At 31.9% G+C, this 19,144-nt stretch overlaps 1 protein-coding gene across 1 annotated transcript; it reads right to left on the minus strand.

Annotated features, from left to right (window-relative positions):
* Nucleotides 1-7,209: 7,209 nt before the first annotated feature.
* On the minus strand, nucleotides 7,210-18,951 carry LOC128190841 (ALX homeobox protein 1-like). Its single transcript, XM_052863057.1, has 4 exons — nucleotides 18,224-18,951; nucleotides 17,087-17,424; nucleotides 8,083-8,217; nucleotides 7,210-7,727 (listed from the first exon to the last, which is right to left on the minus strand). Exons 1-4 carry the CDS (start codon nucleotides 18,420-18,422, stop codon nucleotides 7,437-7,439), a joined length of 963 nt encoding a protein of 320 aa, XP_052719017.1. The 5' UTR covers nucleotides 18,423-18,951; the 3' UTR covers nucleotides 7,210-7,436.
* Nucleotides 18,952-19,144: the final 193 nt, after the last annotated feature.

The raw sequence follows: 19,144 nt of genomic DNA on the forward strand, positions 1-19,144 counted from the left end.
AAAAAAAGATCTTATTTAAACAGCATTCTTTACATATTTGACATATTTTCATCTATGAATCAATATAATACCGTAAATCTTATGGAATGAACATGAAGTCATCATAGTGTAGACCCATGTGCTTTCTGCGGCATGTCAATGCAAGGGTTGTTCCGATTTCATTGCAAACATTAAATTATAGACACCCTTTTTCTAGCACATTCATCATCACAGCATACGTAGTCTGGTTTCAGTTGCTACAATTTGTCACAGGAATTTAGTATATTTCACAGTCAAGAAATAGATATTTTTCAGGTGAGAGGATTCAGGAAGAGGAAAAAAGTCTTAGGGTGATCCAACAAAAATTCCAACAATGATGACTGTGTATGATAGTATTTTTAGTCCCGTGTTTAATTCAGTTTTTCCCTCACAAATCAGAGTCAAGGCCAATGTTCAGCATCCTCTGGTACAGTACAACCAAACCGAACCAATGAAGATCCACGGCGTGTCTTTGATGTATGGCTACCTGTGCCGAGACAATGGGTGCATGCATTACCTGCAGCTTTGTTCGTGTTAAGTAGAATATGCTCAAGATCGATTAAATTTTAGGTATGCGGGAGATCCTGTATGTACCTATCAACCTTTTACAAAGTGTATTAAAGAAGCCCGGGTATCGCACTTCGTTACAATACGGATTTTAAAATATTGGTAAGACTTTAAATTTTTGCAAGGGGATACACACTTCCGAGAGGTGATAACAAAAAACTAGCACTGATGTTAACATATAATGTTTCTAATGAACATGTATTGTTAGAATGCACATCTATCAAGGTATTTCACGATTGAGCCAATTTATTGTCAAGTATAGCAAATTGTAGTGTAATTTACGTTTAAAGTAATTTCTTCACAATTTTACAACAACGTATACTTTCGTCTGTTTTTGGCTGTTGTTCCCGAGTTTTACAAGACGATTTGATACACACACCATAAACAATATATGAATGAATGGGAAAACTATTTATTACTGCCTGCCAGTAAGCTTGTTTCAATAAATAAACGACGTCTTCATGTAAGTCGGCGACAGAGATATACAAAACAACACGAAAAATGGCATTTTTACTCTATTTATCTTTTAATGAATTTGTCGCAATTCAAAACTGTATATTCGCTACATATTCATATGTATCGTTATGATTAAATACATAAATACTATTTTATAATATTAAGCAATGTAATACATGTAGGTTAAAAAATAAATGAAATATATTTGTAAATGCTATAAGCTTATAATTACATACAGTAAACATGGTTTTATAATTGTGTTCATTGATATTCTATAAATGCATGAATACAAGTAATGATTGTAGAAAACCAATCAAAGCAAAGCCTATTTGCAAAAGGTAGGCAGATTCCATTACTTACATATATCGAATAAATCATCATCATCGTCGTTGAATCAGCAACATCAACAATTTTTTTTTTTTATTGAAATTCATTTTGAAATCACATATTCAATGTTTTGAAAGTCATATTTCCTTGAAAATATCATCGGGATTAACTTGGGTTTTTTTTGTGTTTTAATGTTTGGGTTTTTTTCACATCTCGTTTTCATTATTTTTTGTTTTTTTTAATATGTATCGATAAAAAAAAATGATTTTAATAAAAAATAAGAGTGCATTGCTGAAACAACACATAAACCAAAGACACAGATGATAGCAAACATTTGAAATGCAAAATCAGCAATAACTTGTACTTCATAAGATAAGACCCCACCTTATGGATTTATTCCGATGATATCTCTTTCTGTCAGATAAGAAGACATTCACCGTTCTCCAAAAGGACCAGGGTCAAACAATAAAATACACAAAAAGACGTAAATATTTTATTGATTAAAACATAGAAGATTAAGATTTGAAAACGCATAAATATAAAAAAGAATAGAATTGAATACATGCATTCAAATCTTAAACAGCGAAACCGCACAGGTGTTGGGGCCTATTTTTGTCCCCAGTGTAAGAAAGTTGATAAGGAGGATGCGCTAAACACTGCCCAGGTGCATCCATGTTGGAATAGGTTTTTAAAGCATGCAAAATATGCACAATGTGCCATAAGTCCCGTCTGATGTTTTACACGTTGCAAATCTCCATTAACTCTATCTATTTCACAACATGTGTGCAGATTCTCTGTTTGTATAAGATTAATACTATATGCCTTTCTATGAATCACAGTCACGGAAATATCCTTAAATCCTTTACTCTTTATGAAGATACAATGACAATTATGTATATTTTACTTTTATGCTTTGATATACCGGAATATTAAAACTAATTTTTCTAATGTAAAAAGAATCACTAAACATGTTTTTTAAGTTATTAGTCCCATGTCGAAACTGGTTCTTTGGTGTACAGGGACATCACCTATCAGCTGATTCTTAGTTGTCATCTTCATCTGTTCCAACACACAATACCAAGTACACAAAAATACCAGTCACTTAATTTAAATGAAAGGTATGGTATATAGCAGTAAAGATGTGAACTGAGAAAACCACCATTTATTTCCAGATCTGTGAATGGATGCAACACTTCAATTACTCACTTATTAATTCATATAATTCAAAGACAGCCGAGTATTTTGATTAAAGACGTTTTAATTCAGAATCAAACAATTGTTGGATTCTATAATATCAGGTATGTATGTAAAACAAGTAAGTAAGTAAGTAATTGTTTGATAATAGTGACAGGTTTCGGGTTTTATCCAATGTCAAAGAAGAAAAGATACAAAATAAACCTTTAAGGTTTGAAAGACGGTTGATAGGAAACAGTTTCAATTTGCCCAACATTCAAATGTTCCAGCCTTAATTTCTGTGTAAATTACGATTTGATATTGTTCAAAAGATCTAATATTTTAGTCTGTTTTTAAAAAAGATTTAAAAAATAAATTGTACAAGATGGCACATAACCATGATGGTCGAAATAGCAATGAAATAGGGAAAATATTATTGTTACATGTATTAGTACAACTGTAAATCAAATGTATCTTTCTAAACCTGAATAAGTTTTAAAATATTTTAAACACGATATCTGCATCTTTGCTTTTTATTGTGATTTTAAAATAAAGAATTAAAAGGAGACATATATAGACATTAATACAGGCTTTAAAAATCATGAAATATTTTAAACAAGCAAATGGTACATGTACCAACATTATTTGCTTTACTATATGGTAAACAGAATTAATAGTTAAAGATAATGAATAGAAATACATTAAGCTGCCTTCTTACAGTACCCAATCTTATACTTACAGGTCATTGGCGGTAACAAACCAGCGGAAACATCTCCCTGTTTTTTCTATTGTTTTTGCTCCTCCCACATACATCTAGATCGTCTCTGGGTCAAGTGTACTCTGTGGCTAGCTTGTGGTTAACGTGTGAATCCGGTCGAGAGAGTGGATGTCGGAATTCACCCCCAGAAGTTGAACTTTACAAATATTTACAATGTGCCCTGCTTCATGTTTTGCTAAAGTTTTACTGTGTCTGTTTTGTTTGTTTTAAAAACCGTTTCCTATGTTAAAATTATTATAGAAAAACCAATATTTTTTTTACATGTATACTATTGATTATCTAGTTCTTAGTAAATGAATGAATATGAATAAAACAACGTTAGTTAAAAATCTCATGCTGGGAATTTTTAATGTACAATGATAATCTTCTACTCAAATGACAGAAAAATATGGTTCATAAACATCTATTATAATATTTTAAGGAAAATGTAATCAAGAGCTCTGACTAATGTCAAATGAAATCAATTTGCTTTATCTTGGAATTATTCTTCAGATAAAATTCTTGTTTTCACTTATTTGGCACAGATAGGTACATGTATAAAGAGTTAAAATATTTTCACGTTTTCGCAGCAAATGACTTTTTTAAATCCACAGTTCATATTACTTCAAAGAGTGTTAAGTTATTTTTTTTCTTCTTCTGTTTCCACGATTATTGGAGATGTTATCGACATGTGACCAGCCGGATAAATTATTTGCAGAAAACCAAGATTAGTCTTTTAAATTTTTGATTACATTGTATATACTTTTTCTTAGACTGATATTGTTAATACAGGAATACATATGGAATACACGTGAAAACGAACTATATTTCATACAGTGTATACATAATAAATTGACAGAATACTACCTGTCCAGTAATAACAACTGATAACTTATTCACTTGTTGCGTGGTGGCTTGGAAGTTTTCTTTTATGTTGGTCATATTGTCCTTTCCGATATATTTCATTTTATCAAATAAAATATATAACATAAGTTGTCATGATAAAATGAAATATATTGGAAAGGACAATATGAATACCGATATTAAAGGGAAAAAATTAACTAACATATCAATTTTATGATTTATATAATAATTTTATACATTAATTTTAAATGAAAACAAAGTTTTAAAATACCCAGATATTTTAAACAAATAATAATTATAAAACATATAAATAATTAATAATAATTAATTCCACCGCAAGTATCATTCTTCAGAAAAATAAAAAGAATATAAACTGAAATTCCGGTATAATCATTGTCAAACAGAAGAAAAAATGTTAAATGTTCTGGGTAATTTAATAAGTAATAAAATTCTTGTTGGATAATTTAAATCAAATGCAGGAAAAGGATTGCAATTTTTTTTTTTATTGATATTGTTACATACATAGAAATAGGCTAATCTAAAATTTTGGTCAATTTTGTTCATATATATTGATGAATTGCAAAGATGAAAATGTAAAATGACCAAAAAACCCGATTGTGTGTATTTGCTCTTTCACATTTTTCCGAAAGAAAGAATTTTCACTTATTCCTGAAGAGAAATATGTCAAGAATTATAGATTTTTCTATGAGAATATCATTCGTTAAATCATATTCTTGAATCAAATAATAAATTTTATCGAAAACTGATCCTTAATATTTTCTTTAAAGTGAATAAAACCAATTCATTGTATTGTTTAAACTCTAGAATTGAATAAATCAGACAACAGTTTTATTTAAAACTTTGAAAAAATTATACTGATCTGTTTTAAAACTGTATTATTAAGAATCTTTGCTCTCTCTGTAGATCGACAATGAGTAATTGACCTTCATAACAATATGAATTTTATACAAAAAATTCTACATGAATATACATGTACTGAATCCTTTCATCTTTGAAGTTTTGACAAATTGTAAGGATACATCTTCTCATTTCTTGTTGGATATACTGATCTTTTTTGCAGAGCAATAAATATTACTTTGTATGAAATTGTATCTTTTCATATTCAGATTTAAATAAAAGCTAAAGTAAACAGCCTCTTAAACTTGGAAACAAGACGTAACTAAGGAGTATTTCAACAAATCTACACTGCACAAGTAAAGTTTCGAACTTCTTTGTAATAGATTTTGTGATTATAATATAGTATACTTGGTCGCGACATAATTATTTGGATTTCACATTATCCTATCTCAATTTATAGCATATTGTAATGTATATTTTTAAAGATTTTTGGCTTGAAAATTGATTGGATTTTTTTATTCTCAGATATTGTGTTTGAATGCGGAAATAAATTTTATATTTTACTATATTATAAATTTAAATGTAAAGATTGCTAATTCAATAGATTTTGCATTTAAGTACGTTGTGTAATACAATGCTTTGTAAGTTCTTGCTACGCTGATTTGGAAATTTATTTCTCTTTTTCTGAATTATTTGCAAATCCTATTTTGCAAAATATCAGTGATATAAATTAAATCTATCGTATACTCTTTATTCATTATTATAAAAATTTCTTTTTCAAATGTACTATGCTTTTATTCCTCCTCAAAGAACTAAATTTGGTTAATTTTCCTTTAATAACTAATAAGTTAATTCTTATTAAATGACCATGGAAAATTTCCCTTTTAACCGATGGTAAGAAATGGCCGTTATGTGTCAGCAGCCAAGCGTTTATGTCACACTGCCTATTGATAATGCTATCAACGCTTTATACATAATTAAGATAGTTTACATGTACTAGAATGTGTTGTATATCAATCTGTACATACATTATCACCCTAGACTGACCAAACGGCTCCCGAAACACGTGTAAAATGGGTTGTCTGTACTCCGGCAAGACCAGCGCATTACATAAACATGGTGTGCTTAGCTCGACACGTCTGTCAAGCACTTGTCAGCTTCAATTGGACGTCATCACGAGGCTCTTCAGTATAAGAGGCATCTCTCTACCTCCGGAGGGGGAGCTCTCTAACTGTACTTCATTATTATGGTATTTATCATTAGTAACTCAATTCCCGATGAAAATAAAGATACGCTGAGAAAGAAGCCCTCTTCTATCGCCGCTCATTTGCCTTTATTATGATATTTGTTTATGCAGTAAAATTATATTTGCATAGAACACATTCTTATCTGTATTTTTCTGATGTTTTGTCTCGAGGTTTCTTTTTCTTCCCGATAATGTAATTTACCTAATACCCCTTATTTTTGTGGCATTCTGAATTAACTTGTAGAGAAATGGCTGGATGTTTTGTAACTATCATTAGTGTGTTGTCAATGAACAGCAAGTTGCTCTTCTGATGTTTTGTTTTGGGTTTTTTTTTAAAGATTTTTATTTTGCACATTGTTATAGCTCTGTTAATTCAGGGTCTGGATGCTCAACAAATAACTCACCAGATCTACCTTAGAATTTCAAATATTATTTTTAAACATAAATTATATCACTTGGTATAGGAAAATTCAATGGCATATACATGTATTTCCTGTTCAAAATTTGAATATTTTCCGATGTCTTTATACAGAGCTCATTTTTTCAAGGAGATAAATAAAGTCTAAAAATGGCCACGACCATTGAGCCCCCTTAATATCAATCGTTGAATATTTTTGACCGGTGTGGTTATGAACTGTTTTTTTCTACACTTTGAAAATTGCGTATTTCTTACAAACTATGCATAATATATAGTGCAGTGACCCGATTTTAAGTAAAATGTGATTACTATGAATTACGTGATTTCTTATCATTCTAACGTGTATCGGTAGTGAGAACATTAATGGGTTTGAAATAAGGTAAAATGGGCGTATCTCTCTAATATCTTTTTTGAATTTGTGCTCCGTCGTCATCAAACACTAAATGTGCTTGTAGATATTGAACCCGATAACAAAAAACTAAGCCATGTAAGACCCGACGCAAAACAGAACATGGAGAAGGAAAAAAGAGGTTAATGATTTTTATATACAAAATACATAATCCTTTCCGTATCCCAGCTGTAGCTTACAAACACATATAAAGTCAGTTGGTGGCACATTTTGTAAAATAAATTTGAGTCAATCTGATACCTTTTTCCAAACTTCATACAACATCTATGTACACTTACGTCACATTAAGTACAGTGTCCATTTCTTGGAGGCAAAACGTTACATTTATTTTTCACATTTAATTTCATTTGCCGTAAGCACCGAATATTCCCATGGCTACCCCATGTTCATGGGCTTTCAGTCTTAGAGCGGCAATACTGGTGCTTCTTCTTTCCGAATTTTCGCAGGGGTCAAGAGGTGGGGACTGTGACACCGGAAGTGACATCGTTGGCTGATGACTAACCGGATATGACGACAGGTGACTTGGATGGGCTAGTCCCATAAAATTTGGCACAGTTGATTGGGATGCCATGCAAGTGGAGTTTTGCATTGAGTAAGGAATCTGAGGAGTCGTCGCCCAAGGGTTGTGCTGGAGCTAAACATAAAGTAAAGAACAGAATGTTAAACATTGCAAAACAGCATTTTTTTTTTTAAAAATGAAAATGAAATTGCTGTGTCCTTTGCAATTTATCTTTCCTACAATGACATAGTTACTAAAATACTTCGATTGTCTACAAAACTGCTTATATCTTATTTGAAACCAAATTTGTCTATTCTATTACAATGAAAAATAAACCGGTAAACGAATTCATTAAATGAAGAATTTAATTTATCCATATACATGTACATGTAGTTGTACAAGCATCATTTGAAATTTTGACTAACAAATTAATAATTTGCTATAAACATATCTTAATCACTTAATTCAACTAAGCTTTTTTTTCCCTTACCTGTGAGTAGGCGTCGTGTCTTGGAGTAAGCTGGAAGTCATACGGATTAGTACCCCCGGTCATCGCTCGCATCCCCTGCAGCTGACCAAACCTCTCCCTCTTCCTCCATTTGGCCCGCCGGTTTTGAAACCAAACCTGAAAAAAAATACAAAATATTAAAAATAGAAATTGCCATGTTTTATTGTCTTATGTTCTCTGTTTATTCTAGTCACAATACTGTGTTATTTATCTATGTTTTATATATGCAGGATTGTTTCTTTGATTAACAGTATTGTGTTATTTGTAGTTTACATTGTGGCATCTTTATGTTGTATTTTGTACTTTAACATTTATTATATTATTTAATAAATGACCATTCTTATTACTTAATCAATGTCTTGAGTTGTATTGTGTCAAACGGAGCACCACCATATCAGTTATCCATAAAGATACAAAATATTAATTTTGTTGAAAACAGAATTACAACACGTTATCGTCATGTCTTTGAAGGCAAAGTGAAGACAAAATGACTACGAATGCTAAAAATAGTAAAACATGTACATGTATTATGCTCAAAATAGTAATATTATATTGAAAACAATACAAAAAATATATATTTAGGGGCAAATATTCTGCTAACGACATAGAGTCGACCATAAGCTAAATCAAAACCTCACATATTCGGTAATATGATCAAATCATTCAAGTTTAATTATTTCATTGATAATTTTATAAGTTGTGGATTGGTCCTCGTTATGTATTGCAGATGTCCGATCCATGAACTCGCATTTAACCAATTAAGTTGCAGTAAATCAATTAAGATCTTCATTTATTTGAATCCCAAGATGAAACGTAAGAAGATCTCATTTAAATATTTCAGCTGGTCTTGCAGAAAAACAAACCAAACGTCCAGTTTGTAGCATTTGAAGTGCTACTCACTTGTCCGAACTGGACTTTAATCTAAAGAAAAGCGAATTTTACACAAACAGACATGTGTGTAAATAAATCGGCAGAAAATGGTTCAAATTAAGCTTTATTGAATTTGGCAGAGTACATGGACTTCTCGGCGGTAGCTAATGAACGCCACATGTCTCCCTGCGGCTGCGGTGTTCAGATAGTTGAAAGTCATATACCTGGTCGAGTATCGACCCATGCACTTTAAAGACCCCCGAAATACGAGTCACTACAGCTTTCCCTTAGCTTTATGCTCAAATTATGTTTTAATTATTCGTTTGGCAATACAAGGGATAAAACCAAACCAGAAATAACATCGTTTTTCTTTTAAGATATATGTATATTATTTCAGATGCCATTCGAAGTCTGCGTCCGACAGACGGGGTGTTTGAGGGTTTTAGTAGAAGCTTTGATGCACTAAGCTCAATGGGAGTTATCATTTAATTAAAATATTCATTTGTCTGCATGTCATCTATAATTAAGAAATATTTTTAACAATCCCAGTATGTACTCAACATTTTCAAAGCAAGGTCAACAAAGCGAAAGATGTCTCGGATACGGTATGTGGTATTTTTTTTAAACTCATTTTCTTGAGTTTCTTTGTCACTCGATAAAATGAAAATAACTGTACATAAATGCATATCATGCGTTAAAAAGGACTTATCAGAAATTCACTGTAAAGCTTATAAATGTACATTTTCTATTTTTTTTAAATCAAATTTCGAAACAGTTAATGAATAGAAAGCAAGAGAGAGAGAGAGAGAGAGAGAGAGAGAGAGAGAGAGAGAGAGAGAGAGAGAGAGAGAGAGAGAGAGAGAGATTTGTCTGAAAATTGGTATTTTCTCTGCTTGACTCAACAAATCCTTACAAAAATGATAATCTTTCGCCAAAGTATGTGCATAGTATACATGTAGATAGGAATGCGGCCCCTGTCGACTAAGTGTACATTACCGATAAAAATCGCGCCTAACGAACGCTTTTTCATTGAATCTGTTCTGATAAAACCCTTTAAGCTTTATATCATAAAAGTTTATTATCTCATTTGAAAAGTGGGCGTGTCTTCAATTACTAAACAAAGCTCAAATGCTAATATGTTTCTTCTTTTATGAATGAGGTTCTAATGAAAAATCATAAGAATTTGTCTTGGATAAAGAAAACTCGTGGCGCATCCAACTCAGACAGTTGTTTTTAAGTTTACATCTTAATTAATTTCGAGTTGCCTCGGTTAAAAGTAAATCACAAAAAAGAAAATCAAGTTAATTTGAAATTTTCACGATACGAAATGCTAAAAGTCTCAAAATAAAGACAAAACTCATCGTCAAAGAGCTAATGAGTGAAAGTAAAACGCCGCTTTTTCTGATATAAATATCATTTCTTTGCCATTGCCGTCGGGTCCATTTAACAAAAAAGAGATGAAAACATTTGAAAAGTGAATAGTTTTATCGCCGGCATTGTCTGCAATAGGCCGATGACGCCGTCACGACTCGCCTCCCAACGAGCGCGCGGCACTGCAAATAGTCATTACCCACAATAACGGAATAATGTATTAATCAGATTAAGCAACAAAATTTGGACTTCCTGTTGAGTTTAATTATAGCAGTGATTACCTATCTAGCGATGTATCTTGAAATATGTCTTTCCAACGTTTCGAGATATCCAACTATTTCTTTTTGCATCCTAACCTCCGTTCTTTGCGAAAATACGAGAATAAAAGCATGGACAGATTGTAGTGAGCTATTCTCCGATGGGTGGGTGAATTCTCTAAAAACACTGATAGACTTCAAAGAATGCCCCTCATGCATTGATATGATATATTCGGCAATAAAATTCGTAGGACAGAAAATTTTAATTAAATCACAGCGCCGTTCTGAGATTGGTAAGCGGGAATGTTTTCAGATGTCGATTTAATGTTACGTATTTCCAGATTACTGTCTGTTTTCCAGCCGCATGACCCTCATTAAACGTTCTAATTCTCGGGGATTCTATCTAAAAGCATCAAGCGATCATTCAATTTTTTTCTTCTTGCATGATTCTTAATTGATCCAAGAATATAACAGGAGATTAATTTCCAGTTAGCGGCAATAACGGAATCGTGCTAATTTCATTTATTATGTGTAAGCTAACACTCGGAGTGCATCACAGATTGAATCGCTATTTTCTCACCATTAAACTGATCAGTTTATAAGAGCTTCTCTCTTGAGACAGACGTTTCATCATCATTGATCAACATGTGTTACATTCGATAGTGTATCAAATAATTCGTAAAAGGGAGATAACTCGCACTTGATTTCGAGATTTATCAATTTGTATCATAGAAGATGTTGAGGTTAGGTAACTTTTAATTAAAAAAGCGGCTAAAATGATTCAATATATGACGGCTGATAAGAGTTCGTAAGATACCTTAACATTCTCGAAAAGTTACGAAACGAAGTGAAAAATTAAAACCATTAAGATAGTTTAGACTGATTTTACTCATTTTGTTCGATCACAATCTAATAACTTGTTTGAAATGTTTTATAATTCAAACGCGTATTTGAATGATAATGATATATTTTGAAAATAATAATATCGTGTCATTAGACATTCCGCTTTCATTTTAAACAATCTTTCATTATTCAGAATTGATCTTTATCCTTCATTATTCACAGTTCTTAGATTGAAATACCGGTATTATTTTTTTGTTCGTCTAGAACAACAATAAACTGATTAATGAAAATTGCAAAATGTGATACAAAACTTATTAATTGATAATTGATAACAAAATAACGGAAACATATCATAATGTATTCTATGAAGAAATCACGTTATTTTAAACACCGTGTTTGTAATTATCAAAATACTATTGACAATCATCTCGTAAACTCCCAAGTAATCAAAATATGGTACAATTTTAAGCGCTCTTTTTGAACTTTGAATCAATGAATGGTATATATGAAAAGATTAAAATAACTATAAAAAGTCTTGATGATTTTTATAATTTCAGCGGTAATAAAAAGTAGACTTTTAGGCGATAGATCAAATAGATTTAACAAAAAAGGCCACAGTTATTATTTATCTTTCTTTTTCTCATGTTTGTTTTTATTACAAGGGTTTCAAACAGTTTTCAAATTTCTATAACAACGATATATGAACATAGATAAACTAAGTGTGAAGTTCCGCGTGTCACTAGAAAACAAAAAAATCGGGGTGAGACGGGGCTGTAAAGAGCTTTCTTTACAGTCAGAAAAACGCACGATTCAAATATCGGAAAACAACCAGCGATTCCATTTGTCCTTTAGATACCAACCAATGAAAATACATAATTTTATAAACAGGTAGCCAGCTGTATGGGATCTCGATATCCTTTCCATCAACATAGATATATCATCAAAAGTTTGAATAAAGGTGAATAAAATAAGAAATAAAAGATAACATTTTTACCACAAATACATTTGATATCTTTGCAAAATTCAATCATTTTTAATTTCAATTTGGATGACTTCTATTGAAAAAAAAAATTGTTTTGGTACTTTTTGGTTCGTCAAACTATGCAATTTAAATACCAAAACTGACTTATACATGAAATGAATTAAAGAATTTTAAACAATGCTTGGATAGAATAAAAGAAATCCGTAATGTAATAAACAAAGCGAGCACTGGGCGTTACAACTTATATTATAAATCAAATTTTGTGGGTATTCCTCTAAACTTACAAGGTAGTGTAACAGCTAGGCAGATATTGGAATGAACTGACTAACATATTTTATTTTTGATACCTAGAACAAAACATCATCTATTCATAATTTGATATCGTTATATCAATGACAAAATACACGCATACATTTCTCAGTATTTTGATTGAGATATTGATTAAACCCCCCCCCCCCCCCCCCCAGAATTTTACGTTTACCCATTTCATATTAAAAAAAACAAGAAAACGTAAACCCAAAATCTAATGATAATTTTTATGCGTTAATGTTTGTAATAATTGATGTGTTAATTCTATTGAAACAACAATCGAATGTTAAAAGTATATTTTTGTCGATTAACACAGAAGGTAAATTTTTTTCTCAAGACAACAAGATGAGAACTGTGCCAAATGGTAATTAAAAATCCATGCCAAAAATATAAATGCATGCTTGTTTATAACTGATACATTGCGATTTTAAAGAATAACATGAAATTTACTTCTCGGCGTGAGTTTAATTGAATTTGAAAATGACTCGTAAACTCACAAATAATTCCAACAAGTGTTTTGAAGATGAGTAATCATTTGTTGTTATTAGTCATTTGTAACATTTAAATATTCATGTGTAAATAAGGAAAAAACATCGATCGTAGAAGAGTCAATCAAAAACCTCCGACAAACGAATTCTAGAGTATGGACCCCACCGAGACTTGTGTAGATCTTCTCTGTAGCGTAGATTACGACGAGAAGCTTTCAGCCTTATAGTTGGTAATTGATAGACCAATTTTCATATTCAAATAATTGAATTATTATAACAAGATAAGTGAATCTACTTTGGCCCCTCTTTATCATCAAGCGATCAAAAGCGACACTGATGGTATATTTACATCTTTTGAGAGGTAGGAGAGTTGTCATGGAGTCTGCGGTCCGAATTCTTATAGCTCGCTCCCTAATTTTACGGCCAAGACGAAATAGCACAAAGAACCTTTACATTTCTTTAATTCAAAAAGATATTTAAACATATATAATTGATAAAAGGCTATTGAGTTCAGGTTAACAAATAAACTTCAAGCTAATTTATCCATAGACATGCTAGTCGCTTTCGTCTTCTTTTTCTTTACAAGAGAAAGAAGAAGGGTTTTTTTTATTTGAAAGAGAAAAAAAATGAAAAAAAGTAGTGAAAGGAACTATTAAGTTCCATTATAATTAAAAGTAGATTTCAACTAATCTAAATGCACGCGCGACCAGACTTTTTGTCTCAACGCTTTCTTGGGTTTTTCTTTTGAGTGTTTGAAATCGATTGTTGTCGGGGTGAGGGAAGCTGTATTTCTGTGGGCGGGGACTCGTGCGTTGCACCCCGGGATAGCGCGTGCATCGCGGCCCCCGCTGATTCATAATAATTTGCATCAGCTGGATCGTTTTCATGCCCGCTTCTTAGATAAATACGATTATGTTGATGAGTGTTTATGTTCCCCTAACATCGACTTTTTCGACATAACCCCAATGTTTTTAACGTGCTGTGGGTCATTTTAGCGGGTCAAGATGAAAGACAGGCGAATGCATCTGTAATTTTCATATCTTCTTTAATCGTTGTATATAACATTTGTCCACGTGCAAGTTTGGCTCTTTTTTCACTTTGTCTACAAGTCTTCTAAGAAGTAATAGATTCCATATTTCATATTCACCCGGACACTTGCGGTAAAAAAGAATTATATTTTCGTTAACTGAAGGTGATTCTGGTTAATTCTGGAATGAAGTAGAAAATTAAATTTCTTCTGATGAAAAAAAGATTGCCGAGAATTAAATTAATTTCTTTCCATCGAGTTTTTTAAATAATGCCACATTTTGTCCTCTCTATTTCACACTTAGTAAAGTCAAGATTTTTTGGTAAGAGAGAATAATGTTTTTAGAAAGAAAACAAATTAAAAATGTACTTGAAAAAATTTGCCTCCCGAAGAAGCTTTACCACTTGTTTCAAGTGGCAGTTTATATTTGATGGTTTCATGTGTTTGTCGACAAAGATAAAAAGTAAATAAAAGAAAAGCATGGGATGAAACGAGTACATTTATATCATACGTATATAAGTTGGAGTGTAAATCATAAATTAAACAGCATGAATTTTATTTTGCATTTCTAATGAAAAATATTTAATGATTATTAAGGGACGGATATTTACTCGTACGTATTTAATAAAGATTCTTATTATGAATAGTTAATCATATAGAAGCAATATATTCTTATGTAATTTTCTTGAAAATAAATTTAATTAAAGAAGGCAAAAACATATGTCTAACAATTTTTTTCATGTAGATGAACTAGTACAAAGTGTTTTTATTAATTTTCCAACGAATATTTAATTTGGAGAATAGCATCCCTATTTCTTATTTTTACACCACAAAACGCGTTGAAAAAATAAATTGTGGATAGTTAATATTATGTATTACAAATAAATATACATGTATTTGATAATTTCTATTGATCAAGAAAAGAATAAGAAAAGGGGGGTTGTCAACAAACGCCAAAGTCTAATGATTTCTCATTTTTTAAAACTGTTTAATCTATGTTTTTTTTCATTCATTTTTCCTTTTTTAAGCTAAGAAAAATTAACATTTGTTTATAACGGAACACACTAAACAAATTAAATTAGAATTGAAAATAAGAATTGTATCTTTGAAGCAACAATAGAAATACTGTTAACTTTGAGAAGCAAATCAAACGATCTAAAACATTGATTCATTGAATTTTGTGTAAGTTATTTGGGTTATTTTAATTCGTAGAAGTTTTTGTGCTGATTTTTCTTTTTTAGAAAATAGAGAAATTCTCACTTAAGTAATTAGATTTCTATCAACATATTTATTTATGGCAATGCAAAAACAAGTGAAAACTTTAGGTAGAAAAATTAAATACACCCCACTGAAAAGATAAGTTTTTAACTGTATTATGAATATGCACTTGTACTTTCATTGAAAATCAAAGTAGAAACGCTTAAAAAATACAATGTTGTTGTACTATGATAAACAATATAATACAATTTAAAGCACCCGGATTTTATATTTGCAAACCTGATTGTAAACAATTTAAAAATGTTCTCTCAAAAATCCCATAAAAATGATTATCGGAAAAAGATAAGACATTTCTTGCTACATGTAACTGCGATTGTTCCCATGTGGAGCATGAAAGAGCCTGCATGCATTTCACTGCTTGTTTTGTTCGATTTATTTCTTTGATAAAATGACTAGATTGCAGAAAAGCATATATTTCATACCAATCTCGGTAAAAACAAACGCATTAGAACGTTTAACAGTGCGTATTATCGTATCACTGGTCACGCACACACACTTCAGATGTTCTGAGAGTCGTAAAAAGGATTTATTTGTCACTCTTATCACAAGATTACATGCATTTATAGCTAAAAAATAAGAATGGAGAATTATTTGAATTATGGAGATTTTTTTATATTAAATTTTGTATTATATTCAAACCTTCTTTTAAAATCCACCGAATAGAAAAAATATGCAATACATGACTTAAGCAAAATAACTGCAATTCCTCATTAACATAAATTGTAATTAACCAATCGGTGAAATACGAATTTATGTTTGCGGTGATGTCAATACAAACAATTAAGCGCCCTCCCATGTTTACATGACACACGCGACATCCGGGTATTATACACCGCATAATGCGGGCACGTGTATTTGTCTTCCACACCCCTAACACCCGTGCCGAGTAATCCACAAAATTCTTCGGCGGGGGGTGAGGGTGGGGTGCAGGCTGCATATGTCAGCCGTTTCACAGGGTGATTGTGTGCTTTTTAAATTTTAAATCTGATACGTTTGAAATATTTCAAAATCTTAAATGTGATAACCTTTTGATTAAAATAGTTTAAAATCTGAAATGTGAAAACCCTTCTTTAAAAATGTTGGTTCAAATAATTGATAGATAAGCCATTTTCATAAAAGTATTTTCAAAGTTTGTGAATATTGTGAGGCTTGAAAATTAAAGCTAGATTATTTTTGCTGAAAAATCATAAGGACTATTAATAATAAAGAAATTCAGATTAATTCTAGGGACATTTCGTCAATGCTGCCACAAAGTTTCACCTCTGTCACCAAAATACACCAAAAAATTCTACCTCAACCATCCAAATATACCAACAAGTTTTTGCATGCATCGGGTATTCTATCTCCTCCACTAAAATAATCATATCAGTAAATTTTTGACATCTACCATCGAACTACAGTAATAAGTTATAAAATGTATTCTCACACTATTACGCAGTACATGTATATCAATACGTTACTGCATGTGTTCTACATGACTGTACCTCTATCATCGATGTATACCGATATTTTATGCGTAACATATATTTTTTTATATGTAAAGTAAGTAGTTCGTCTTTACCTGGACTCTGGCCTCGGTAAGGTTACAGCGGAGCGCCAGTTGTTCCCGGGCGTACACATCCGGATAATGAGTCTTCTGGAAAACTCTCTCCATCTCTTCTAACTGGAAACTGGTGAACGTCGTTCGATTCCGTCGCTTTTTGCTTTTGTCTCCATCACTCATGTCATCTTTCTTGACATCGTCGCCTTCGTTGTCCTCTGATTCTTGTTTGATAAATTTTTCGGGAGAGTTTGGTCCGGACTTTCCGCTATTTCCAGGAGAATCCATCTTGTCCATGTTCGATGAAACGTTTTCGTTCGAACCATTGTGGATAGATTTGTTAATTTCTCTTTCCATGTCTGAAGAAATAGAAAATAAACAAAATATAAAAGTAAACACTAAAAATAATAAATTACTGTATTAAAAATATGGTCTCTTTGTAGAAAAACAATACTGTGTTTTTAAATTCCATAAATTAAGTATTTACATGCGACATTTTTGGAGAACAATCAGAATTCCAATTTCATATTTAGAAATCCGTTGCAAATTCGCAGTAATTTTGCAGCTTGAAGCTCTTTGGAACTAATGAAATTCCTTCGGAGAAAGAAGAAATTACTAAATTTCACACTCAATAAAAACCATCCGTGGTGAATATAGTTGTTATCCGTGAGCAGTAGACTTTGATCGTTATCAAAAAATTGAGTTATATGGCGGCTTACTAAGATTATTAACATAAATAAATAGCAATTTATCTTGATTGAAAGTAATCAAATTTATTATTTCCTATCAACAGGCAATCGTGGCGAATAGAATGGCTTACTAACAAGATCATCTTAACCTTTCAAAGATAAAGATAATTTATGATCATTGAAATAAAGAACACTTGAAATACGATGGTGTTAAGAAAACCACAATTCTGACATTTCCAGATATCACAGCTCAACATATTAATATGTAACAACTTTTTAGCGTGATTTAAAAGTTTTTGGATTCTTATTCCAAAGAGGATATTAATATTTATCTGTATTAGAAATTATTTCAATAACTAGTAGTTTTCCAAATATCTTTCCTCATGAAAATTATAGTGGATCAAAACAATCTGAAATAAATAAATGGTTATTTCTATAAAATGGTATACCAAATAATTAATCAACCAACCTTTATTGATTCGCTCTAACGAAAGGCCATCTCGACCACGGGTTCCGAGAATTCCTTCTATTGTGTGTTGGTTGTAGGATTCTGGCCTGTGTCCTAGGGTAAGATCGGGGGGACGGGGCATGGTCCCTCCCAACATGTCCAAACCCCCAGGACCACGCATGGCATCGGTCATGCTCGCGTAATCCGAAAACATAGACATTTTTGCAAACAAAAAATTATATTTTCTGAATTTCGCAGAGAAAATAATTTGGTATAAGCCGTGTGGATTTTCAAAGAATCTAACTCCAGACAAATCACTTCTCTATGTTGGTGATATCCAAGCAAGATGAGTTCAAAGTTGCAGTCTTCAAGTCGCAGAGTTAGCTTTACCTCAAAATTTTTCGGATCGTTGCCTGTTGTATAAATATAGCAGAGTAAGGAGGGGCAGTCGCAATGTACAACAGTAGATATATGTAGCAGAGAGGAGTCGAAGAGCGCCTTCCAAAGCTAGCTCCCCGGGATATCACCCTTCTGTTTAATTATGTATGGGCCTAGAACAGAATGAAAACCTTGACACGTCTGCAAAGATCCCTACCCGAAGATATTCTGCTATGTCAGGACCACAAACCGACCCACCACTTTCGACATGTGTGAATATGTTTGCATAAAATATAATGCAGTTGCTTGATACTTCCCCCGCAGAAGGTAATTTTTTGGCGCGCTTGTGACGTAATGTCAATATTGCGATGCCACATTGGCTAATCCGCGAAACCAGGCGCTTTACACGTTGACCATACCCTAAACCTCGGCTAAACGCCACTTTACTCTCGCGCAATCCGTCACTGTATTAGATGCTTATAGGTGCTAATGAGGAACCACTTTAACCTTGCGTTATTTATGATCTAATCTATATGATACACAGATAGAAGCAAGACACCATGC

Source organism: Crassostrea angulata, chromosome 1, assembly GCF_025612915.1.
Source record: "Crassostrea angulata isolate pt1a10 chromosome 1, ASM2561291v2, whole genome shotgun sequence".
Lineage (NCBI taxonomy): Eukaryota > Metazoa > Mollusca > Bivalvia > Ostreida > Ostreidae > Magallana > Magallana angulata.